Raw genomic sequence first — 26,587 nt, 5'->3', positions numbered from 1 at the left:
AACAGGGAGCCAAGATTTACCTGAGTTTAACCATATAAAAGAGTCAGGATGATTCAGGACACAAGTTTAACTTGAAATTCCATCAAGAAGAGCCGCCTTCTCTCAGCAGGTTGCAGAGTATGCCTGTATGACTTGCTTAAACTCAATGCTTACAGCCTGGGCAGCAAAAGTTTGTTGGAAAGAAACTCTGCTCTACAGAGATGAAGTGACTTGCCCTTCACTAACATTGGCTGGAGTCCTGAGACCAGAGTTTAGACCCCCAAGCCTGAGATTCTGGCCAGATGCAGAGATTGCACTGCAGATGTCTAGGTCTGCACCACAGACTGCAGGTGTGGTTCAGGCAGCATTTGGCTCAGCAGAGAAATCCACTCATCTCAGTCTGAGCTAGGTACATGGGATGACTTAAATGAATCATGCCCTGGAAATACTTGACTTTCTCTATTGTTTGTGGAAGGAACTTGAGGTGACTAGTTCAGCTGCAGATGCTTGCAGAAAGGTGAGATGAGTCCAGCCTCTCATCACAGGCCTTACTCTACAAATGCTGGCCTTAATAGCAACAGACTGCAGTCAATTGCAGCTCCTGATGGATCCTGATGGAATAGGGAATAGACTGGACTGGTTGGGAGATTGCCAATTGAGATTTCATTTAGTCTTAAACATAACTAAGTCAATCTACTGCTATGTTGTGTTGTGAGTGATGGATCACAAGTAAATCAAGTCCTAGATCTTTATTCTAGTCACTTTTACCAATATAAAAGCAAAGGTTAAGTTGTTGCAGGTTAATGCAGATAGGACATGAGCTAATAATAAACAGCTTTAGTACCAATGATGATTTAAATTTAAGGTCCCCATCCACACAGTTTTCAACAGTATTTTTCATCATCTCCCTTCTTCATGCCCAGTGCTCTAGTGACCCCTTTTCTCACACAAACATCTGCCTGGTGCTCCTTCTCTGGATTACAGGTCTGGGGCTCTTTTTCACATTTGTTCCTTGCTCCAGATTCTCTAAGCATTTTTCCTTTCAATACAGGACAAGCCTTTTGTCACAGCAGCTTGGGTTGGCTTAAGCAACATGTCAGGGTAGAAAAATTGGAATGACCCTGAGATGTGTAGTATGAAATGTCTTCCCACAGAATAGCTGAATGACAGAGCATTAGACAGGATAAACCTGAGCATCACAGATGATTTAAATCTGTTGCTCCTTCACAGCATGATGGTGCCCTGTGTGTCTGAGCTATGTCTGTGCAAAGGGAGTAGGCTGCATGTGAGGTTTGAGTGCTCTGTCTCAGCTTTCCAGCTGCTATTTATATTACATTATCTCACAGAGCATCCAGCTGAGAACAGGACCTTGCTGTGGGAAGTACAAGGAGTGTACAGACAGTTTTGTACAGTCTTTGACCAAATACCACAGTCTTTTGGCGAATCTTGAACAGACGTTGACTAAAAAAAAGTCAAACAAGTTAAACACACAGGGCAAGTGAGGGGAAAAATAGGAGAGAAAAGTCTGTGGGGGGCTCACCATGAATCAAAAAGAAATGGAGGATACATGTCTATGTTTTTTTGTAATTTAATTTTATGCCTCATTCTGTTTTTTTCTTGGATGTCCTTAGTGGCCCATGCTAATCAAGCAGGTGAAAGAAATCTGCAGCATGTGAATCAATCCCCAATAATGAATTCAAAGGTGCTAAAGCAATAAAGGATCTGCTCTTATAAATTATTTGACACACCTTCAGTTTACTCTTTTTAACAAAGACTGAGGTGGAGCCAGGAATGAGCAAGGCCTGTATCACTAAAGATTAGTAAAATCTCCCTGTTTCCCCCAACCCTAACATTGTGCTGCAACATTTCAAATAATGCCTCCTCAGTAATCTATACTTCTAAGTGAAATATCTGTAATGTATTTTATTACATTCTTCTATCTTGGATTGGATATGTCACAATTGATCTCTGAAGTCTCTCCAAATTAATGAGATTAGACTTCTTTCCAAATTTTCTCTGCTTAAACACATTGCTTTGATCTTTTTGTGTGCCAAGTAGGACTGAAAAGAAAATGGAATGACTTCTTGCTGGAAATAATTGTTTCTGGTAATGGAGAAGGATCATAACAATGTGTTTGCTTAGCTGCAGATTGACTCTGTGTGGACAGGGAATCCAAATCTGAGCCTTGCTAAGATGTTCAAGGGATCTGTGTACTGGCTGTACAAGAGCTCCCAAATGGATGCAGCTCTGCCAAGAGCCCTGCTCCCATCAGAGCTGCATGTGCTGGTTTGTGATTGTCGATAGACAAGGACTCCCAATAGCAGGATCAAATCTTCTTTTTCTTAGTAGAGCTTCACTATGACACCTACCTGGAGGGCACTTTCTGGTCCATGAGTTCTGCACCACCTGCCACAAGTTTCACATCATCTAATCCCTCCAGAATTTTCCCATCTAATGTTTTAGAAATACCTGGATAGTGAAAGTCTCTGCTGTAAAGGCTGGGAATTGTCTTCTATTTTCTGCCCAGCTCTATTGACTGCCATGTTGTACTCACTTGTTTTTATGACCCAAATTTAAGTATCTTCTCTCATGTATCATTCTCATATTATTTTTTCTTAGACTAATGCCCTTATGCTCCCCTAGAGAGTGAGAGATCAGCCTGTCTCTACTTTTGTTTGACTAGACTAAACAAGCCATTTTCTTTGCTTTTCTCCCTAAAGAGGTTTGTATCTCCCTCAGTTGCCTTAAATGTCATTATCTGCATATTGCATTGAACGTGGCTTGCCAGTTGGGTCACTTGCTATCTCACCAGTGCTTTATACAGAGACATCTAAATTTGTGAGTCTGTGTTGAAAAAGCTTCGCTAATATTCCATTTGCCATTGTTTTGGCTGCATCACATCAGAAGCTTGCAGTTACTTTGTGATCAGTTGATTCCAGCAATTCCAGCTGTTGAGTGTTCGGGTTTGAGCTGTTGCTTGTGTTACAAATCCATGAGGGCAAGACAAAAGTGTTGTGAGCTTACTGACTGCCACAGAAAGCAAGTGCTGGAACAAGGACAGACCTGGACACGGCCACCAGTGCCAGACGTGACATCAGACTTTCTCTTGTAAAAATTTCTGCTTTTGAGCAAGATAACACTGATACCATGGAAGTCATGGAAATACATTATTTTCATTATTGTCCTTGTCTCCAAGATAACATCCCTGATTTGAGTAGCAGCACAGAATAAGGTGAAGTCACATTCAAAACAGTTACTTTGCTTATCAGAAGGAAGCAGTTTTATTTCTGTAGGGCACAGCCATGGCTAATCACTTTGCTTTCATTTGTATTTCTCAAATAACATCCCCCTGTATGTGATAAGGATAGTGGCCTCATGCCACAATTCCTCACCCAGCGATCCCTTTTCCAAGGACAGGGAAAGGGCTGATGGCAGGAGAGCTTTGGACCCTTTGCACGGGAGGTGCCTGTGGAAGGTGTGTGGCTGATGGTGATTATCAAGTAATTGCAGCAAGAAGGCAGAAGCCAGCCTCAGTGCTCACATGCTGCATTCAGATAGCAAAGCTCCCAGCTCCTAACATAATCTTCCGCTGATCAAACAGGGATTGGGCTAAGCCAGGACTTGGCTGAGTGTAATGTTCCGCTTGCCAAGGAGGTCAGGGCTAGGCCAGGCTGGCTGGGAGCTGGTGGAGAGAATCAGGGAGGTTGGTTGATTGTGTGTCAGGGCAGACAGATGCTCCCCAACCCACTGGGGACCTCTCTGAGATGAGCAGCTCTCCCCTTAGGCTTCCAGGTAGGTGCAAGGATCACAGTCTGGATCTTATTGCAAAGAAAATTAATTAATGCAAGAGAAGTCTGTGAGGGAGCAAGGAGAAGGAAGAATTTATCAGTATCTAGATCAGATGAGAACAGAATGTGGTTGCTCCAGAGTGTCCTTTTTAGCAAACACTGGGAAACAGTGTGTAACAGGGAGTTATTTAGCCTGACTTTGTTCACTTCTTAAGTCTTGATTGTACACTGTGGTTTTCTTTCATTTTTTTTTCAACTTCTCCAAAATCCAAAGGGTTTTCTGTGAGTGACAGTTCTGCCTGAGAAAGGCAAGAATTGTTATTTGCAAGTGGGTGCAATTTCCTTCTCTTCTAGGATTGTACTTCCCTGTCATCTTCCTGGTTATCAGCCAATTCCAGTTTCTTTTACTTTTATTTGTCCTTTTATTGCAAATAATGGATTTCTCAACACTTCTTCCCTTTCATTTTTTAAAATAATCTCATTATCCATTAAGATTGATGAACTGTTTCCTGCCTTCCTGCTTTCTCTCAGCTTTCCTTCTGCTGTCTCTGCAAATATTCTTCAGCACTCTGATGTTGTCCTTGCATCCGTTGTGGGATGAGGCTTATTAGTACAGGCTTTGCACTTTCTTTGTAGGTCATGGTGTGGCGTTATGCTGGCTGACTTGGACCCTTTTGTCCTGAAATGTCAAGTAAAAAGGCCAGAAACTATTGACTGGATTATGAGGAAAATGTAAAAAAAAAAAAGAAAAAAATTAGATTTTTTTCAAAACTGCTTTTTCAGAATTAACTTTTAAAAAATATACTTACATAGTCATAACTCCCTTTGTCTCATCTCTACGTAAAAAACACCAACAAGATAGAAACTTTCCTGCCAAAAATGTACAGAATTTTAATGATGTGATGGGGAAAAATTGATCTGCATTAGTAACCCCAAAGGGGTGAAAACCTGTTCTCTTAAAGGCAACAGATGTTTTGCTGTGAACATTCAGGCACTAATCTCTTCTCTCTGGTACCCAGAGACAGAACATGCAGGAATGGCCTGAAGCTGCTTCAGGGGAGGTTTAGGTTGGATATCAGGAAAAGGTTCTTCACTCAGAGGGTGGCTGGGCACTGCAGCAGGCTCCCCAAGGAAATGATCATGGAACCAGCACTGACAGAGGTCAAGAATCTTTTGAACAATGCTCTCAAGAAGGTGGTGTGACTCTTGGGGTGTCGTGTGCAAGGCCAGGAGTTGGACTCAAGGATGCTAGTGAGTCCCTTCCAATTCCAGGTATTCCATGACTTCTTGCCAGGAACTTATGCAAGGTTCAGGAGCATCTGGAGGATGAAAGCCTGTCCTGCCCAGTGCTCTAGGCAGTTGGGGAGAAAAAGACGTTTTGATGCAGAAAGTAATGGGGTGCTCCAGGCACGGCATCTCCTCCTGTCAGGGTTTGACTCTGGCTTTGGTACCATGTGAGAAATGGGGCAGAAGAGACTCAGTTGCACTCTGGGGACTCCACTGACTATATATGGTTGTTTTTAAATTTGAAGCTGCAAATGTCATGTAAATGACGTATTTTTGTATGATTGTATTTTTACTGGGGTGTTTTGTACATGAGCTCTTTTCCAGAGTGAAAAGTCAATAAAGCAGAGGAAAAGCATTTCAGGAGTAGTAGGCCATTACTATTCAGTGGTTGATTCCTGCCTTTCAGGGTTATTTCACTGGGATTTGGAGTCCAGGAATATGGTGAGGCTCTCTACAGGATCCCAAAAAGTTACAGTTTCATCAGGTACATTTCCTTGTGCTTCCCCCCAGCCACATCCATGCAGATGAACTAAACAGAGAGCCTTCCTGAGCACACATTGATCTCCTCCTGGTTAAATCTTTGGAGTGGCTGGCAGCATAATTTTGGTCCATGAAGGTTAATATTCTCCCAGAATATTTCCTTAGAATATCTCCAGTGTTTGAACACTCAGGGATGCAGTTACAATTATCCATCCTCCTTTGGGGGATAATAATTTCTGGAAGGATAGAGATGGATTGATGAGCCATTTCAAGCCAACTGTCCCCACTGCCCAGGAACATTTCTAACCATGTGTATTTTTAGTCTAGGTGTTGGCTGAAGTGCTATTGTACCCCTTTCTTTCCTTTTTCTTTTTGTTAAACCTCTGATATCCTTTTTGATTTGAAGTACGTAATTTCACCAAGGGAGCTGTGGTATGAGAACATAAATGATGGTATTTTATGAAAAAAGTGAGGTGTCAAAGGGGCATTTTTGTTGTTTGGAAAAATTCTTGCCAGTGTAACTCATACAACAATAGAGCTAAACCAAACGCTGGAAAACATTTGCACAAATAGCAGTAATTGCAACTGAAAGGTGTAATTGTTGTATCTTCATCTGACATGATGAATTTGAAATACCATTCATTATAAAAAAAATTAAAGGGCACATTCCCTGTAAACAATGTAACACGGTTCACACAGGATAATTTTCACTGATAATCTATTTTATATGCAAAACCTGATACAAAGGGACTCTTTTCAGTGATAAGAGCTATTCTGCAGAAGAACTCATATGCTTCTTACAGTATAGTCTTTCAGTTAAAGCCAGGACAGTTTATATCTAACAAGTGATCTTGTTAATAAATGTAGGTATTTTATTCCCAAAGTTCCTTTTAAGAACTTTCACTTAGTATGAATTAATCTGTCACTGGAAATTATTGAGGTGCTTGATTTGGGTGCACATTTATCTGCAGACCTTTACTGAACTACCTATTAAATTCTCTTCAGTACACAGGGTTTGAAAAAGACAAATTTGAACTTTATGTGAGTCCTGCCTTACCCAGGGCTTTTAGCTGCTGTGTTTACATCAAGGCTGCTCACACATGGGCTCTTCCACTGTCCTCACTGCAATATTTAAGTAAGAGCAAGACAAAATCAGGTAATTCCCAAGTGTTCTCTGATCACTGAGATGTTGACCCGTTCCCAAGGAGCAATATACATGTATGTGAGTGTAATGGCTTAGAATTTAAAATGTCTTGATGCAATTATGATACAGGATTTCTGCTAGTGGCCTTTACTAATCTGGTGGTATTTTTATTCTAACATGCCTTTTACCAAATGTTTTTTTGATTTATTTATATTTGATGGGGAATTAGGGAGGAGGAATGCAGGGCCACTTTATCTTGTGGGACTTTTTGCATTCTCTAAACAGCTGGGGATGAAACACTGGTGGACATGTCTCTGAGTAACAGAGATAAGAGGTACAAGCAATCATTTCTTAATTACTTGGATGATGAACCTTTGTTAAGATGCTCAGCTTCCAAATCCTGAACAGATTTAAAACTGGGAGGAAATTAGCAAAGACAAGAGAACTCATCATTTTTTCGCTGTGTCAGGGGGCATCATTGCTGCCCTGGACCATTGTTGATGCAGGCAGCACACCAGTTCCCCACTGTGCATGGATCTCAGGCCATGTTATACCTTCATCTTGCATATCTGTGCCTGGTTTCACAGGCACTGAAATACTTTAATTTATTCACATTCTTGGTGTCAACACACAATGCCTTTGAATACCCAAGATTCAACTGCATGATCAAATAGTGTACTCTCTGTGATCTAATATTCCCTTCATCCTAAAAATCAATTCACAGAATCAAAATCAATAATGCCCTTACACATGTAACTTGTCAATTCTGAAATCTGTTTCTTGCTTGTCATTGTTTATGTGAGCCTTGTGTTTTAGCAGAAAATGTCCTTGCTGAATCATATAACTTTAAAGAACATCCTAAAAATGTGAGTATGTGCAGGAAGACGAAAGTGCTGAAAAATTTTGATTGCATTTCAGTGCAGTTGCATGTCTTAGCCTTCATGTCTGTGGTAGGAGCACAGACTTCCAATCACATAGCAAAAATTGGATCAGAGACACCATCTGACTCCTTATGCACTCACACCACTGGATTTTTTGTCTACTCCTGCAGCATATGAAACTGGCTGGCATTTTTCAGTCAATAAAGAGGATAGATATTGTAGACACTTTGTTGCCTCTTGTTGATGCTTTGCACTTTCCCCAAGGATTAGATAAAAGCATTTTCTGCGTGCTTGTAGTAGGAACAGAACATTAGATGTCAAGACTGTGGGAGAGGAAGGAGAGACGATGAAAGGTGAAACATGATTAGTTATACATGTATTACAGAGGAAGTAATTAAGGTCTTGGGTAGGTTTTGCATGGATTTAAGATCTGCAGAAGTGTCCCCAAAGCTTGTAATATCCCGTGTTTACATTATGACAATGCCCACTGCTGTTGTACAGGGAAGAGTCTGTCACTGTTTGTTTTTCCAAAACCTCTCCTGTCTTAAAAAACTCTTCTGTAAATTATTTCTTTTCATTCATTAAAAAAAAAAAATCTACATCTAGGCTGAAATTTACCATCTAGTGTGTCATTCCTGAAAATGTGTTTTAGTTATTTAAACCTTATGCACAAACAAGGGAAGAAAACCTTTCACATGGCTGTTTCCCACTTCTAAAATTACCTGGTATATAGTAATTCAGATGCTAAAGCTCCTACAAAAGCAGTTCCTTTTTAAAATGCAGCCTATAGTTAGTGTAAAATGCAGCTTTTGAATGCAAAAAAAGCAAAGAGGGACAAAAGTATGTGAGAATGGCAGCTTAGCTAATGTTTGTGTGCACCCACTTCTGTCAGCAGACTTTCCAAGATTTTTCAGTAAGATGTCAGCTGCATATATGTTGCTTGTATTGATTGAATTATGGGGAAATATCTCCACAACAGCTGTTCTATGATGTCTTATCAACTGTATATGTGTTTATGTAATAGACCACATATTCCACCTTCTAATAAGTTGTTGAATATGTATTTGCAGTACAGATTTAATGTCTCTGCAGATCAGATAACGCTACAAAAAGTTTGCCAAATGATACTAGCATGTAGTTTTTGGCAACAGCTTTCCTTCCTTGAAAGAATAAAAAGCCCAAAACACTGAACACAGAGAAGCTATCTATAAATAGGTCTTCTTTATGTTTTTTCAAGCCCAGCAGTGGTACATTAGCTGATTGAGTCTTTTGTGAGATGGTTTAATATAATGCCGCAACGGTATTTAGACACTTTGCCAAATAAAAGACAAACCACACAATTATTAGAAAGGCACTCTTGAAGTTTTTGTATTGTATTTACTGCCATCATTGTCAGTTAACCAGTGGAAACTTTCTTGAAAGTTAATTCACTTTCAGAAGAGGGGAATACCCAAGAGGCACCCTGCTTCTTTACTGTTACTCCTGGCAAGGGGATATTTTCATTCCTCCATAGTGCTTTTGGATATTTATATTCCCTTATTGCCTTGTGTAAGTTACTGTAAGTAAACAATGAGACTGAATGAACAAGCTCCATATATAATCCATTTTGTAGCATGAGGGCAATAGTTTCAAGATGTTTATTTTTCAGTACTCTCTTTTAATCACTTTTAAATTATCATAGCAATAGACTTGGTCCTGCGCCATTTGAGGCAGTAAAAATGCCCCTAGTAAAGCTCATGGTGCAGGACTGAGTCACAGCAGGAGAAATGTTCATTTCACTTTAATTTTCCTTTCCTCATTTTCTTCCTATTACCACTAACAGTGTTACTTTAGGAGTATTGTATGTTAGACAGACCAGCTTAACTGCTACTTTTTTTTCAGATCCAACCCTCTAAGCAATTATCCTCAAAGCTATTAAAATGGTTATCTGACATACTGCATATTAGTCCAGTGAAGACAAACCAAGTGTGCTTTAACAGCCTTTATCACTCCTTTTATGTAAGCATTCAAGAAGATCCCTAGTGCTCTGTCTAGGGATCATGCGAATCTGTGCTTTGGCCAGAGCCAGACCACGTCTAAGAGATCCCATCCTGAGAAATACTCCCCCACAAAATTGGTATATGATTGGATTTATATCCACAAATCATCTTTGGCTCATCCATTTGTTAACTGTAAGGAAGTATCCTGTAATATTGAACAAAAACACTTCACTTCTAGACTGACAATATTAAGGTCTCTTTATAGATCATGGCAAAAATGTGCCAGTATCCTAAAACATTTGGTGTCAAGACATCCTGACTGCAAAAGTGGGAGCTTCTGACGCTAGCTCTTTGTTATTCCATTTCCATACCCTCCAAATGAATGCACGAATGCATTACAAACTTACTGATTCATTGCCTCATCACTTTTTCTACATCCAGAATCCTACAAGTGTTTCTTGTACAAACTACCAGAGCTCTTCTCTAGCCAGATGTTTCCAGACATTAATTATTTTTATTTGGAAGCTCTCGAAGAAGCAGCATAGAAGTGTGAACAGTCATCTTTCCTCTTGCTGTACAGAAGTGAGAGTTATTGTACTCACAGTGCAAACACTGTGGCATGTCCATAATTTTATTGCTCTGAGTCATCCCCTTGACATCTGTAAGATGACTTAAGATAATAAAGTTCAGCATGTATGGAAGCATTTGCTGGACAGAAGTTTATAGTTCCCATAGTCATTTATCCATGTTGCATATGTTCGGTTTTTTTATTGCTTTTTCCCAAAGTTTCACAGATAAGTTACAGAATAAGATTGGGAGGGAGGTCACATTATCCATTCCTCTTCAAGGCAAGATAATCTAGAATTGCATAATTTCTAAGATTTGTCTAAAATGTTCTACAAAACATCTAATGGCAGTTCCATGTCTCCTTATGAAATTTAAGTACAATGTTTGATGAACCTTACTGGCATGCAGAGCTTAATTATGGGATACTGCACTCCTACTAAGCAGTTATCTTGTGTTTTTCTTGATGACCTGCAATTTCTTACTGAAACATTTACATGCTCAGAGCTGTACGTGACGTGCCGATCCCTGCAGTTTCAAGGAAAAGCAGTCTTTAGTTTTCCCATTAGTGCAACATTTCTCCTTCTGAGAGCTGTATTGTGATCTGTCTAAACTCAAAAATACTTTTATATATATTAAAAGTACTCAGAATGAATTTGAAAATACAGTAGTTAGTCCATATACATTCTTTCTGTAGTTCTTTGAGAGCATGTAGGTCAATTGTTGTCTGCTGTTTTCCAGGGCTGTCTTCTTTTGTAACTGTTTCCAAACATCTACAGTATCTTTCCAGTTAAGGACAAAAGCAGTGAATATTACTGATTACTTGGCTACTGGTGCATTATGTATTTATTATGAGGTTGAAGGGAGCCAAGAGTAGACATTTTACTTAGAAATTTTTTTTCTGGGGTGCTGAAGGAACTAAGGGAAAAAATGGCAACTTTGGATCACTGAGACTTCTTTCCTTTGGGAGAATGAAAGGCACAGTCCCACAGACTTCCTGAAGGTAGATGGTGCTATATTGGTGTCATAGGTAAGTTCTCTGTTGTGAAGAGCAGTCCTTTATTTTTAATGTTACCCGTATAAGTGAAGGGAGTAAGGGCAGGTGGGTGTTATGACTGCCCTGCTGCAGCTCAGACCAAAGCCTGGCCATGTCCGGCTATGCGTTCTTGCAGCATTACTCATTAGTCATCATTACATATTTACTCAGCTTAAGATACACATTTTGCAAGTGGTAGAGTTGGTTGTAGTACAATTTTTTCTCCTTCTTACAGATTGAAATGATCTGCCTTATTTCTTCAGTTCCTTTTGATTTTCTGCTTATTTTCCTGATAGAAAAGACTTCTGTTTCAGTAACGTGTGTAATTACCCTTATGCATGGAATTTGTTACTCTATTAGAATGTAGGGTTTAATTGAAGCAATGTGGTGCTGATTCAGGCAGAATAAAAGAAGTTTTAACATAATTTTGTGTGCTGCTTTTGGCTTGAATATTTTTCTTTACAGCAGCTAATGTGGTACTGTATTTTGGATTTGTGCTGGAAACAGTGTTCATAATTCAGGGATGTTCTCTTTATTGCTGAGCAGCACAGAGTCAAGGCCATTTCTTGCTCTCACACCATCATGCCAGTAACTAGCCTAAAACTTTTACTTGCTCCACCAAAGTGAATTTGAGCAGTTGAGTCTATTCTTGTCTGTATGTCACTGGGAGAACGATTAATTTAACATAATGAAGAAAATAGGCACTATAATTTTCTGGCAGTAACAATTCACTGACAAAAATGTCACAGATGTCAAACAGAGGGAATTTCTTGTCCTGTTTCTCTGACACTTTTGAGTGAAAAAGGATCTCAAGTGTAGCACTCACATATCAGGTTCAGCAGAGAAGGTATTTAAAGAGGCATTTTTAGCTTCAGTTTTTTCTCCACAGGAGTTAGCAGAATCCTGGGACATCTATTTACAATGAATAGTTTAGTGTTTGGATATATGAAACTTGTGTTTTGAATGATTTTTTGAGGTTTTAGCAAATACACTCCATAACAAAGTAGATTGATTTACCTGCACTGAGTAGATTCTTATAGGGGTCGTTTTCATTTTGTCTCCTTACTTTATGTCATCTAACCATGGCCACACTAGGAAATGCCTTGGCCAGGAGTGATAGAGCCAACCTGAAACTCAGTAGATTTAATAACAAATATTGTGGCATGTAGAAGGATTGTATTCTCCTGTTGGCTGAGAACTTGTGCCTGCCAGTTTTACCTGAGCTACTGTAACTCAGTGGTGAATGTCAGGTACCCTATTTCTGCCACATCCTTGGTGACTCCAGCATTTTTGCTTCTTCTAACCCAAAACTGAGGCTTTTAACCACAAAGTAGCTTTACACTGCAGGTGATTCTTCTCCATTCCTGTAGTGCTGAGCAAATAATGGCTGCCACATTTTCTGGGTACTGTTTTTGGGCAAAGTTCACTTTATTGCAGATAAAAATACTAATTTCAGGCTGCACTGTGTCTTGTTCAGAGGCATTTCCAGCAGTGTGTCCTTGCCAAAGGAATTTCTCTCCCTTTGAAGTTGCTGCTGTCAGAACCATGGAAAAAATTGATTAAAAATAATGGACTTCTGTGTGACTTCGCCTACTCCAAACCGTGCTCACAACTGGACCAATTTTAGGTCAGGATGCTCAGAACCCTTTTGAGCCTCCAAGGATGAAGACTGTATAACCCCTCTGGGTGATCTGTGCCAGTGTCATTATAACCTCTGTCATTATAACATTTTTTCCCTCTTACATTCCTTACATTCCTCTTATGTTCCTTATTGCAGCCTGATTTTCTTTTTGCTTCTTTTCCTTTGGCTGAGCACCTAGGAGGTGAGTCAGGTTCTGCCTTCTCTATTATTCCCCTTTCTAGGCAGTTGAGAAGATGCTATTAGGTCATTCCCATGCTCCAATCTTTCAGGCTAACACAACCCTGACCCCTTGGCACTATATTAATGCTTTTTATGCCCCAGATCTGTAACCCTCTTGGTAGCCCTTGTGTGGATCCTCAGCAGCCTGAGGCCCCAGAGGACACGGTGCTCCAGGTGCCTCGTGCATGCCGAGCAGAGGGCAGGGTCACTCCCTGGACCTGCTGGCCCCTCTCTGGCTAAAGCAGCCAGCACAGGGTTAACCTTGGCTGCTGCAAGGACACTCTGCTGACTCACATTCAGCTTGTCCTCCACCAGCACTCGTCCCCCAACCAGCTCCACCAGCAAAGCTGGAAAGTCTTGAGCAGTTCCTCGGGAGACCACATCCCTCTTCCTTCAGTTTGCAGATGCAGTCAGGGAAGGGAATTTGCAAGTGCTTCCTTTACAGCACCCCGTTTCTTTTTTTTTTTAACCTGATTTCAGTGTTTTGCCTTGAAAGCCCAGCTCTTTGGCACATGCTTCAAAGCCTGAACCTCTTCCCAACTACACAAGGAGGGAGGGAAAACAAGTGTATGGTTGGGGTAAGTGCAGAGTGGGATTACTGCAAGCTGAAACATTGAACTCAAAACATCCCTTTCTCTTTGGGCTGAGGAGGTGGGGGCTTGCTGGTTTTCAGCTGATCTGTATCTGATAGGTACAGGAGATGCCTGGGGCACAACTTTGGGTGCTAATTAGCAGCATTAAAAAAATAAACATAAGCTATTGAATCCTGTAATTTTATTGTATACAAATTTGATGTTGAAAAATACAATAGAGAAAACAGTCTCTAAGTACACAAGCCTTTCTGATTGGAATGCATGGTGATAGAGTGCTGTAGCTGAATCTAATTTCTGTTAATTTATGAAAATGGGGGTAAAATCTTTTGACAGACAATTTGTTCTAAGTGTTTTTGAGCAACATACACAAAATTTTTTAAGTGGAGCAAATTTAATTGTTTACAGAGCAGCGCTGGCTGTGGAGTGCTTGTAGTACACTTTCAGGATCAGTAGCAGCAGGCAGATAATGCATTAGTTGTGCTTCACCTTTCTGAATATTAAGATTTTGCATTCTGCCTTCTGTGCTCTCAGCTGAGAACTCCCCTGCCTGTTCTCCTTGCTGAGCCCTTGGTGCGGGTGGGCATCTGAAATTCCAGCTTCTCAGTCAGAGTGGCCTGAGTGGAATAGTCGCCTATGTTCCTCCTACCTTACTAATAGTTGGAATTACACCTGGAAACCTGTTTTATGTACTTTACTGAGCCTGATAGCAAGGTAAAAGTGTAAATAAAACCACACTGAGATTGATGCCCTTCAGCTGGTTGTAGTAACTGTTGTAACCAAGCTCCTCTGGTGCAGAGCCCAGTCTGGATTTTAGCACAGTTTTCATCCTGACACTGCTTTTTCAAGCAAATTAACAGTGGTTTTTTCTTCCCTTAGGTCTAGTCACAAGTCATAATTTGTTCTACATTTTGGAAATGTAGATTTCCCAATCGCTAATGTTTAATCTGTATTTTGGAAATACAGTGGCATTTTGGAAATATGGATCAAATTATGGAAGATGTTTTTTACTGAGGTTAAAGCAAATGAGCAGAATTCTGATAATGCTTCACATTTGTTTCAGTTTGTACTGATGGATTGCAGTAATGTTTAGAAATTTTGACTGCAGTAGCATTTCTGAAATTTGACAGCATCACAGAGCTGGTTGTGGTTCAAACTGAAATGTGCAAACCTAGCAATTTGAAATTAGGGCTCTAAATTCATATTTAGGTATTCAGTTGAGAACTGCCACATTTACCTGCTGTTGAATTCAGTAGGATTCAAGAAATTATGTGGAAAGACAGTTTACCCTTGGCTACACTTGAAGTTAAAACTGAGTTCAGTATCAACTGTAACTGCTTTATCAGCAGTGGGTAAATTTGCTGGAGTTGACAAAGCTTCTGAGTTTCTGGGTTTTTTGCTCAATAGGAAGCAAATTTATGAACTTTTTTTCATGTTTGAGTGTTACAACTAAATCTATTTATTTCTGTCTCCCAGATGTTTTTTGGAAGCCAGGAAGGATTTAGCAGTCTTAGCAAAAAAAACAGTGATCATTTTGGAAACATTTCACAATCCCCTTTCTGTGTCAAGATTTCGTGCTGCACAGAAATAAATTAAGCAGTGTTTTGGGGCCCCACGCATCCACCGTCCAGATGTTGCAGATTTTATGATGAACTGCAGTTCATGTTTTTGGATAGAGAGGGACATGGAAAGTTTCTGGCTGGGCTCTAGGAGGTGAAGGCACCAGGAAGGATGGGCAGAATCCTTTTGGTGCTCTCTCTGTTCTGAAGGACAGCAGTAGGAGCTGATGGTTCCTCTCTCACCTTCCCTGCAATCTCCTCTTTCCATCAGTGGCACCGTGCTCAGGGGTGCAGTGGGGCGTGTGTGGTGCCCTGCTGGCATCTGGGCAAGAGAAAGAGTGCAGAGGGCTGTCCCCATGCCTGCTGTTTGGGGCTGACCCCTGGGTAATGTCTCAGCATGTAACAGATGGGCTGCACTGTGGCAGCAGGACTTGATTGGATACATAATTTTTCTTCCGTTTGTTTGCACTTGCTTGGGAGGAATCAGTTTTTGCCTTGACTGTAGTTTTTGTCCAAGAAAACTTCTTTACTGCTTTCCTTCTTGCCATTTTCATTTGCTTTATGGTGCCTTGGGGTGATAAAGGATAATTTTCTCTCCTTTGGGCTTTTGATTCGAGCTTTTCTTGTGCTGCCTGTGTTTTGCTCATGGCTGTGGCAATAAAGATCCACATGGCTTGGGCTGAGGTCTTGCTTTGCTTGATTTACCAACTCATACTACTTAAAAAGCCAGGATGCCCTTATCTGAGACTGTTTTCACAGTGGCTTTCCCTGAGGTTCTGCTGCTTGTTTTTCTTTCCTCAAATTGAACAGCATTGCACCCCAGAAAGTATGAGCTGTTCCTAAACCTTTAGCCAGGTGTGCTTGGAATTAAATTTAATTTGGAATTAAAATAAAATCAGATATTTTTTCAAAGGTTAGTTGCTGTGAATATCCATCAGCCTCCTGGTTGCCATTGCTAAGACAGAGACTTCTGCCTTTTCAGAGATAACTAATTAATAGGATTTCTTATATCAGAGTATCTTGTCTTATCCAACAGTGAATATATGAAAGCAAGTAGAAATGTAAAAATAAAGAAGTCTTGAAAAACAACTATTCAGGCTTATGCCTGGTGGAGACTTGATTGATGTTAATAGTGAAAATAATCTGTCAGTTTTGATAATGAGAATCTTTAATCCCAAATCTTGTACTCCTTTCAAATAGCAGTCAGCAGGAGACTTTCCATATAATGTACTTTGGGAATTCAGCCCTCACAGGTGATAAATTATTAGAGTATTATATTACAAAATGCAGTTTTGACAAAACCCCCCCACCAAACTCATACATTTACAAGTTTCTTAAGAAAATAAAATTATATACATTATTTGGGCAGGTTTTTGATAAGTTTTCATTGAAGACATACTGAACCCCACAGAGTAACTGGAGGTAAACTACGAAGCTGTACAAAAATTTCTGCTCTTGCATTGCCATTGCCACTGCCATGGCAGGAAAAATTGTGGGTGTGCACCCCAGGGAGACCATGAAAACTCAGGTTTCTTTAGCCAAGAGCACCAGGTTGTGGTTGTTTCCACCCTCAGTAGGTCCTGTGCGATAAACCACTGCAGTGCTGAAGAGGGGTGCTCAGCCAAAGGAGAAGCAGTGCATTCCCTTTGCTCCATCCTCTGTGTTGGTGTCTTCCAGCTGCCACACACAGGCAATTGAGGATGCATGGAAGTGCTTCTAACAGGGAACATCTCCTTCGGGTTTTTTCAGTGTATTCAGAAAGGAAAGTTGCACGTGCAAGCCAATTACACATCAAGGCACTACCAGCTGCTGCGGTGGTTTCCAGGGCTGGAGTCTCGTGCTGGCAGCTTATTTTTCAGTCCTGTTGCTTCATGTGCTGCCACCTCCCCTCCTTTGGGAAGGTGAAGGGACAGCCTTGCTTTAGCACCTTTACCTTTGGCTGTGCTTTTAGGAGTGTTGCATGTGGTGGTGATTTCCAGCAAACTGGAAGTGATGCTTCTTCCAGGGGATCTCTCAGGTGTGTTGTACAAGGAAATTGTATTACTGAAGGCTTGACCCAAAAATCTCTCTGGAAATACAGGGAAGAGAGCCAAAAAGAAATGGCTCATCCTAAGTCTAGTGAAAGCAAGAACCAGGAGTTCTCCACTGGGCTTGTTATCACCCTGTTACTTAGGAAAATAAAAATACTGATTTGGGTAGGGGAAGTAACCTTTCTGTGTTACCTGATTTGCCATTTGAAAATCTTGGCAAGATGAAGTAAATTTGATCTTGAAATATTATTTGAACCAAAAATGAAAATGCTTAATTTAGAAAATTTTGAAGCTAAATATGGCAATTGTTTGGAGTTTATTTTGCTCATAATAATTTTTATAAAATTTGATAGACCAGCATAAATTGATTAGATAGACCATTGATTGATTGATTCATTTGGTTTGATAGACCAGCATAAATTGACTAATTATTTTGATAAAATGAAATCTGGTTTATTATTCAATAAAAATGTAAGTATAACAGAAAAAATTGCCTTGGCCAATGAAACCATAAGTTGTTCTATATTCAATTTTTATAATTATAGTTATAAAGGTATAAAATATGCAATCATGTAAATAATGAAATCATTAAAAATTATTCACTACAGAGACATTAGACATACTAAAACACCGAAATTCTGGAAATGCTACAGAGCTGCACTCCACAAAAGCTTTTAATATCTTCAAATAATTTCAGTTTTACTTCTGAATCCGAACTGCCTTCCTGGCACTTTCCAGTGTGTAAAAATTTAACATTTTCTCTATCATCTCTTCTCTGCCTGTGTTCTAATTGCTTGTGAGGCAGAAAGTTGTCTCTCTGAAGTACTGTCCTCTTCATGACAGACGGCAACATTTCCACAGGACCTGCCAAAGATGAGATTATGCTGTAATTTCCTCAAACAGCTGTGTCTGCTTTGTTATGAATAGAAGCTGTCGGGGACTGTATCCAAATCTTTAGTTCTCACCCTTCCAAATCACATTAACAAAATCATCATATGCCTGGGTGAGCACTTTTCTACCACTTTTAATTAATTCCAATTGTATGTTACCCACTCCAAAAGGTTTATTGGCTCTTTTTTTTTAATATCCTGCTATCAGCTTTCAACCTCTGTCATCATCAGAAATAGTTCTTCATGAAGATTTGGGCTTCCCAAGGAGATATTCCCACCTCCTTTCCATCCAGCACCGTATTTGTTTCATCTATGGGCTCAGCTCTTGGCAGCCTGCAGGGCTGGCGCTGGATGTGGTGGTATCTTGTCTCCCAGAGAAGGCCTCAGTGAAGCTCTGCCTGGTTTGCCAATCCTCCCCAGTGGCATTTCTTGGGACAACTGTGCATTTCAGGAGGCATCTGTTCTGTTTTCTGTAGTAACTGTAAAAACGGCATCTGTTTCCCACTTTATACAAATATATCCCTCATCTGCTTTCTCCATCTCCCTACATCACTGCACTGATCAGCACTGAACAGCAGTGTCTTTCTTGTGGGCCAAGGTTTCTTCCTGAGGGTCTTTTTCTGCAGGAGTTTATCTGTGGGTATTGTAATGCATCCAAGACTCTCATCCTTTGGATGTGTGCTGCTTGTACAGAGGGCAGCAGAGCTGGAGATTGTGCTCAGCCCTTGTCCAGGATGCTCCAGGAGTTTACGAACTTGGAGCTCTTGATCTCATGATAGCCTCTGAGGGAAATGGCTGGAGATTTCTCTCTTTGTTCTTTGAACTGAGTTGTGATCAAGCAGTCATAGCTGCCTTCTGTGAGGACAAACAACCCATCAGGCCTCCTGACTGCTCCCTGAGTCATTGCCAAGTGGGCTGGTGCACAGGTTCCCCCCATGTATAATAGAATCATAGAGTTTGGGTTGAACAGAGCCTTAAAGATTTTCTAGTTCCAACCCCCTGCCATGGGCAGGGACCCTTTCCACTGATCAAGTTGTTTTGAAGCCCTGTCCAACCTGGCCTTGCACACTTCCAGGGATGAAGCAACCACAACTTCTGTGGGCAGCATATTCCAGTGTCTCACCACTCTCAGAAAAAAAATTTTTCCTAATATCTGATCTTAATCTCTCTTCATTTAAAACTATTTATCTTAGTCCTGTGAATATGTGCTCATGTAAAAAGTAACTTTCCCTCCATTTTATAAGCTCCCTTCAAGTACAAAAAGGCTGCAATGAGGTCTACCTGGAACCCTCTCTACTCCAGGTGAACAACCTGCCTGTGTAATCCTATTTCTTGGGCAGCACGACCCAATTCCCCATTGGGCTGAGAGCTTTTGCCTTGCAGGAGTGGGCAGCTGACAGGGGATGCTGGCCCATGGCTGACCTTTCACGGGCTCCTGGCTCTGCCCAAGCAATTTACAAACTCATTGTTTTCTGTTGTTTGGGGATTTTTTTGTTTTGTTTTGTTTTATGGTAGTAGCAAGAGGCATCAGTTCAGTGGCAGATGGTAAATGAAGTGTTCAGGTGCTTCTCATAAACATAGTACTGAAAGAGCAATCAGTCTAAGTCATGCACAGTGTTACCAGAACACCCAGATGTTTTTGGTGTATCTTGCTGTAAATATTCTGGGTTTAGACTCTCAGTACTGCGATGGGTAAGCAGCTGTAACAGCCTGTATTAGGAAATGTTTATAGAGGATGCAAAATGCTCAACATGTTTCAGGTTTTATTTCTTTCTTCCCATTTTTTATTTGTACACGTGCTTTGATAATTCCTTTGCATATCTTATAATTATTGCTCTTCTATTTTTGTCACAAATTGAAAACAGAACAACCAATATCACGGAATTCTTCACAATTTTTCTTTTTTCAATTCCTATTGGGGATATCAATATTTCTACACTGCTTGTTTAACCAAAAAAACCACTGCTGTTACTATTCAGAAGCAGGCTGCTGCATTCTTTTTCCAGCCAGTTTTATTCTACAAACTTGAGCTCTGCTGATGCAGTCCCTGATGCGTGTCCTGGGGCAAAAATCATCCAGCTCAGCTTCCCCTTCCTCTTGATGTCTCCAGAGGTTAGGGTGAGACCTGCTGGCCAAATGTAACTTGGAGTGTAGTGAAGGAACTGCAGTATCAGATGGGAAGAAACTCTTGTAGGCTTCTTTCCTAGATAATCATTAAATGGGCTCAGGTTTAAAATAGAGTCTCATAAGAGATAGACATCTTAGAAGGAACCTGATATGGCTGGAGATAAACAGAAGTATTTAATTGTGTTTCTGGCTCCTTGAACTTTTCTTCTCCCTGTGGGATTCATAGCTAAACATAGTCTGGTGGATATAATTTTGTTCCACTGTCTAGCATGTTCACATCACTTTGTCAAGGGTTTTTGTTTTGGCTTTTTTTCCACAAATACAGTTATAGATCCATACAGGATGCTGTGACATGGAGAGCTATGACTTCATTTTCTACTCTCAGTGGTTCAGAGGGGATATTTTTACATTATACAGTATCAAGAAAATTTTATCCATATAAATCCTTACACATGCCAAGTTCAGTCTTGAAGATTGCAGACATGTTTCTTGTCCCTAGTGATATGCTGCTAAGTGATGTAGTTGTCTTTGTTGGGCTTGAGACTCCTCTTACTCCCTTCTCCTGTACTGAGGAGGGCATCTGAAATTAGGAGGTTCATGTCCCTCTCATTTCAGAGCATTCCTGCACAGCAGGGAGTGACTTCAGATGTGTGTGTGTCAGCCAACATCAGTCAAGAGAGGTGAGTAATAAAACATAGAGGAAGAGCCAGCAGAATCCAGACACAGCTGAGTCTTTTCATCTCACTGACTCCAAAGAGCATAGCAAAGTTGAGTCTGGACAGTGCCATTTAAAATAAACTATCTTGCAGAAAACCCAAGCCAAAGCTTCTTACATAGCAGCCATTAACAGAAGAATGATCAAATCTAAGGTTCCAAATGTAACACAAAACCTTGTATCTTACTTCCAAATGGACCTATCATGATATGTAAATGTTCAACACATTGACAGAACCAAGCTCCAAAGTTTGTATTCTCTAATAGGAAAATACATTATATTTTTATATTAATTTAGTAGGAATCTTGTATGTTCTATAGCAGAACCTTGTATTATTTACAAGCTGTGTAGTTATTGTAATGGTAGTCATAAAACACATTACAAAGTTAAGCAGGCAATATTCTGAAAAAAAGAAAATATCTTTGGGTAATTGTATGGGTGTTTATTGTGAGATTCTAGTGGATTCTTCAAATCTTTGACATTCCTAATCTGAGGCTGGATGTCACAAGAACAGATGAAATTGTAATGCTGGGTGCATAGAGTCCATCCTTGTCAGCTTTAAGGGGTTAGTCTCACCTGGCAGCATCCTGAGGCTGAGCAGAGCCCTGTGTTTGAGAGGGGCCAGGTCTTTCCTGACCTTCATGTAAATAAATTTGTACTAGCAATGTTAAGGCAAAGTGCTTGGTCTGTCTCTGAAGCACACCAGCATGGTCCCTCTGCACGCTGTGTGTAAAGATGCTTTCCGTGAACACAGGGACCCAGACTGGCACCCAGATGCTGTAGGCAGAGCACTGGACTTATTCTGCACTTCTAATTAGTGCCCCTGTGAGCTCCTGGCTAGAAACCCAGCACAGCTGGGAGTATCACAAGTGCTTTGAATTCCAGCTTCTGGGAAATGTGGAGCATGTTCCAGTTGCCAGTGCCCACGTTTCTTTATGATGAAGGGTATGAACACACAGGATGCAAGAAATATCTCAGAGAGTGAATTTAGGCATGAAACAGACAGAAATCTCACCTTCATCTTGCTGGAGGTGATAGAAGACAAAATCTGGGCTCCCAAAGCCAAACATGTGAGGGAGCCAAAAAGAGATGCACTGTATTGGGATTGGTGTATAGTCCTCTATATTTAAAAATACACACATTCATCTGTCTCAGAAAAAATAGAATTTTTCTTTGCAGGCCTCCAGCCATAGCTTTTGCTTTCTTGGAATCTATAGATCTGACTAAGAAATGTTGAAGGGGGTGGGGTGTTGATGCAGAATAGCAGTGATTTCTACAAGGCAAGGAGAGAAACCCATAAACAGCTTCTGTGGACCTGGAATTTTATTATTGATGACTAATCTGTACAGTGATGCTTTAAATGCTTCAGTAGCCACTCTTGGTGTAATAATTGTTGAAGCAATATGCAAATGTTTAGACCCTCAAGACTGGATCCCACCCTCACCTGGCTATTTTTGTCTATTTCCAGTTGTAAACCTATGTGTCTTAAAAACAGTTACAACCACTCCTCTAACCAGGACAGCTTTTGCTGTGTAACTTCTCGAGTCAGAGATCTGTCCTACACTAAGAACTTTTGCTGGGAGCAAAAATGTAATTGAAACAGCATTTAAAGTGTTTGAAAACACTCTGTCCTGGGGTTATACCTGGGAGTGCTGTTGATTTTAAGTTTGATTTAGTTAGCATGATTCCTAACATCAGTGTAATGTTGTCCGTTTGGGTTTTTGTTTTATTTGTGTTTGGGTTTTTTTTCCCCTTAGGTTGGCTGGATTAACTGGCTCTCATTCAGAGGGAACTTGGCAGATCTATTTTGCTTTTGTTGAACCTCTCTACAGCACATCATAAAGATTTCCTACGTCCGGGAGGTGCAGAAAAGACAACTGAGCAGCAGAAAAATGTGACTCTGAGAAGAGACTTCAAGCCTTCCAATGATGAATTTTCTACTGAACAGTTCTAATTTAAACATATAACTGAAGCATGCATAAAAGTTAACCTGATAGGGAAAAACACCTTCTCATTAATTAGAACTACCAAAAAAAAAAAAAAATCAGTCACTTGAAGCTTCAAAATGAGTGCTCCATTAATTCCAAACAAGTCATGTTATTCCCAGCTTCACGACAACCGCAGTGAAATAAGAAACAACAATGAAAGCATAGTGAATGTTGGGGATACCAATGCCAACCAAATTGTAACAAAAGTTAGAGCCACTGACGGGGATGTTAAGAAACATGATTTGACAGATGAGAGTGGGAATATATACTCTGGAGGAACAGAGAAAGTGACTCATCTGCCTGCAGAGCAGAATAAACTTCTGACCTTCAAGGACTCTCGAACCTGTCACACCAGTGCACAGGAGAGTAAGCTGCCCTCCACCACAAGCAGGGAAATGGGGAAAGACTGTAGGACCAGCGAAGCTAAGGATATATCAAGGCATATCAGGATTAGCCGAGGACAAAGTCTGTCCAATTTAAAAAGTAGCACAAATGATGCCAACCTGGAGGTTGTCTCCAAAGGTAATATTGACTTCACCCAGAACATTCCTAAGGGAAAAATGTCCAGGACTGTGGAGGTGGAGGGAATAAAAAGGCTTTCTTTGGGAAGACCAAGTAAATTTTCTCCTCAGCCTGAAACATTTGCAAAAGACGGCGTTGGTCGCGTGTCGTGCAAACGTCTGCTTTCTGCATCACTGGACTCCATTGACAGGTCTCATCACTTGGTAGGAAGTACAGAGAAATCCCAAAAGACATCCACAGATCATTTTCTTGGGATGGTGTTTTGTCCACTTGACAATACCTCAGAGGAAAAGACTGTATTTTATTCCAAACCATCTACCTCAGGGAACAAGAAAACAAGTAAACCAGAAAATGTACCAAATGTTAGCATTGAAAGCACATTGCATACTTCTCATTCTCAACATTCAGCTGTTAAGCTCAGTGAGGTTGCTAGTAAATCAGAAGCACAATTAAGTCAGGGTGATAAAAGCAAAAAACTGGAGGTTAGGACTGCACCATCTCTGCAATACAAAAATACATGTCCACAAAAGATAGAGAGAATTATGTTGGTAGAGTTCCTGGGGTGTCCAAGACCTGAAAATACAGCAGTGCAGGAACAGAAAAGCTCTGGGTCTGACATGTCAAAATTTCAAGTATCCCATCTTCGTGACACCTGTAATAGAGTAGAGGACCCGTTGTCAAGCCAGGTAGTAACTCATCCCGATGACAAATTGCAACATGATAGCATCGCCATCAGTAGGGAAGGAAGAGGAAGCAATGACAGTGACAGCAGGGCAACCAGCCAGGCTGGTGAGGAATATTTTACTGATGAGGAAATGGAAACAATATTTCCACTCACCTGCAGTAGTAAATCCAGCGTCAAAGTGACACCGAGAAAAAACAAAAATTTGCATGAAGTTGACACAGGTTGCACTGAAACAGTTGGTGAACAGATATCTCTCGTACATGATATTAATCCACCTGACAGCAAACCCTTGGAAGTTAATGAGAATAAACTGATGCTAGTCAAAGAAAGCACTGAGGATGCTGTTGTGCCTGCTTCTGATCCGTCAGATCGTCACAGAGCACGCAGTGCAGAGACAGTGTCAAACCAACAACCTGACAGTCACAGCAGTGATGTGGAAACCTCAAATGTTTCAGTTTCAAGTAAAGAAACAGCTAATGTAGAGAAACACCCTCCAGCAGAAGCACCAGAGAGCTGTAACATTCCAACAAAGGCTGATGTCTTTTTGTGTGTCCCAACTCCTGTGCGCCCAATGGCAACGCCGGATGTTAATGGTCAGCCCACACTATCAAACAGTAATTTGAAGGACCTTTATGCACTTCATGATGACAAATTGTCACCCTCCTCAGTCCTACCTCCCACTGACAGCACACAGTTGTTAAACTTATCCCCTAAAGTGCCTATCAAGACTGCTTGCAGCAGCGCCATCCCAAAACCTATCCTGGTCCACCCCAAGGGCTCCCTCGCAGATAAGGCTGGTGTGGACAATGACTGCAGTGAAAAGCTGGAAGAAGGCGCTGAGATGAAGCCTGCCATCCCCCGGCCCAAACCCGTGAGGCCGAAGATCATCACGTACATTCGGAGAAGCCCTCGTTCCATGGAGCAGCTCGACCCTTTGTTCGCTCCGGCGGGGCTGCCCTTCGACAGCGCCGCATGCAGCGTGCCCGTCCCTGCCGAGCAGAAGGCGTCCAGCGGAGGGGAGCCAAAGCCCACCAGCGTCCTCTACGACAAATTTAAACCTGACCTCCAGAAGCCAAGGCTCTTTGGTTCTGGACTAGTAGTGTCAGGAATTAGGCCCCCAGGTCATCACTTTGGTCCGATGGGCGAGAAGTTTCTGCAGGAGGTAAGTTTCTGCAGCTTAGACAGCTGCTTTTGTGTGCCAAGTGGTGATTGTTTACTTATTTGCTGCTGCCAGAAGTTAGTTCTCAAACCTCAAACCAGAAATAAATCCTAAAACAATCTGTGATCATTAGGAATAAATTTACCTAACTGCTTCTGGCACTGACCCTGTTGTGGTATCTTAGCTGTTACTGGAAGTTGTTACTGTGTTCTTCCAGTATTCTCCAGCAAACTGATCCTCTGCTAGTATTATAAATAGGGATGTTTAGAAAGAAAAAGACATACTGAATTGAATAATTTTTTTTTTTTGCTTCCTGAAGAATAGCTTTGGGAAATGATTGTAATTTTCCCATAGAGACTCTTTGCTCCTAATGGGAAAGTTGGCAGGTTTTTGTAGACAGAGCACTAGAGGTGCTAAGCTAATTCCATTCTGTTTAGCTGTGTGGAAACCCAGGGATTATCAGGGCTCTTTTTGGATTATACATATAATACAAAAGAAGACTTACTTTTGACTAATTTTAATGCTGTTTCTTACACTGACCTGCACCTCAAAAAAGATTTCTTCTTACCCCTGGAAAGCCATCCTAAGCAGCCAAAATGTGATGGAAGTCCCTCTAGATGCCTCTGGCTCCAGATATCTCACTGTGTTTCTGGCTTGCTAAACTGGGGAGGAGCCTTGGGTTCCCAAAATCCCTGCTGGGAGATGAGCTCAGTGGAGGAGGGACGAGCTTGCTTGGTAGGTGGAGGAAGGACAGGGAAGAGCAAGCTGTGTCTGTCATGTGCTCTTGCATCCACTGCTTGGGACATGAGGGAGTTCAACAACCAAGTTTTCATACAAACACTGAAGATAACTCAAGTGATTGTATTTGAATGAGTCTCTGAAAAAAAGGATATGTTTTTTTTTCTCTGTGTCTTGTGGTGTTATTAAGGTTGTTTTACTCCCTTACTCATTCTACATATGGTGTAGATCCAAGGAACAGCATTTAAAAAATTTAGTGACTCAGTCAAAACCTGGCAAATACCCAAATTAGGCTACTGTGTGTGAGTGTAGATTGACTCTTATGGCATATTAGCTAGAAACCTACTGAAGTGAGCAAAGATTATAATTATTTCTTGTCACAAACACAGAAAGAACAGTACTTGCTGTCCTTTTTCCTTTAACCACAGTTTTCAGCTCTGTCCCTTATATTTTATGTCCTGGGAGTGAATTACTAAAGTCTTTGGGAGATTGTCTATTTCAGCCATCATGAGTATATTTTCACAATTGCCTTGTAAGGTGAGGAAAATTACTAGGTTACTGCTGTTGAATGCATGGCAGTGGAAT

General features: G+C 40.9%; 1 protein-coding gene across 7 annotated transcripts in view; it reads left to right on the top strand.

Moving 5' to 3' along the window:
* The window catches only part of MTUS2 (microtubule associated scaffold protein 2), a 265,481-nt gene that overhangs the window by 80,545 nt on the left and 158,349 nt on the right, over positions 1 to 26,587 (top strand). For 6 of the 7 annotated variants that reach the window (XM_064716695.1, XM_064716686.1, XM_064716731.1 and 3 more), the window contains one exon: positions 22,668 to 25,267. In XM_064716695.1, the coding sequence (XP_064572765.1) occupies positions 22,976 to 25,267 (2,292 nt within the window). In that variant the 5' untranslated portion in view covers positions 22,668 to 22,975. Of the gene's footprint in view, positions 1 to 20,810; positions 20,876 to 22,667; positions 25,268 to 26,587 lie in introns of all 7 variants that reach the window. The other variant, XM_064716676.1, reaches the window with a different exon arrangement.

This window comes from Zonotrichia leucophrys, chromosome 1 (assembly GCF_028769735.1).
Source record: "Zonotrichia leucophrys gambelii isolate GWCS_2022_RI chromosome 1, RI_Zleu_2.0, whole genome shotgun sequence".
Classification (NCBI taxonomy): domain Eukaryota; kingdom Metazoa; phylum Chordata; class Aves; order Passeriformes; family Passerellidae; genus Zonotrichia; species Zonotrichia leucophrys.
This window is presented reverse-complemented; position numbering and strand designations above follow the sequence as displayed.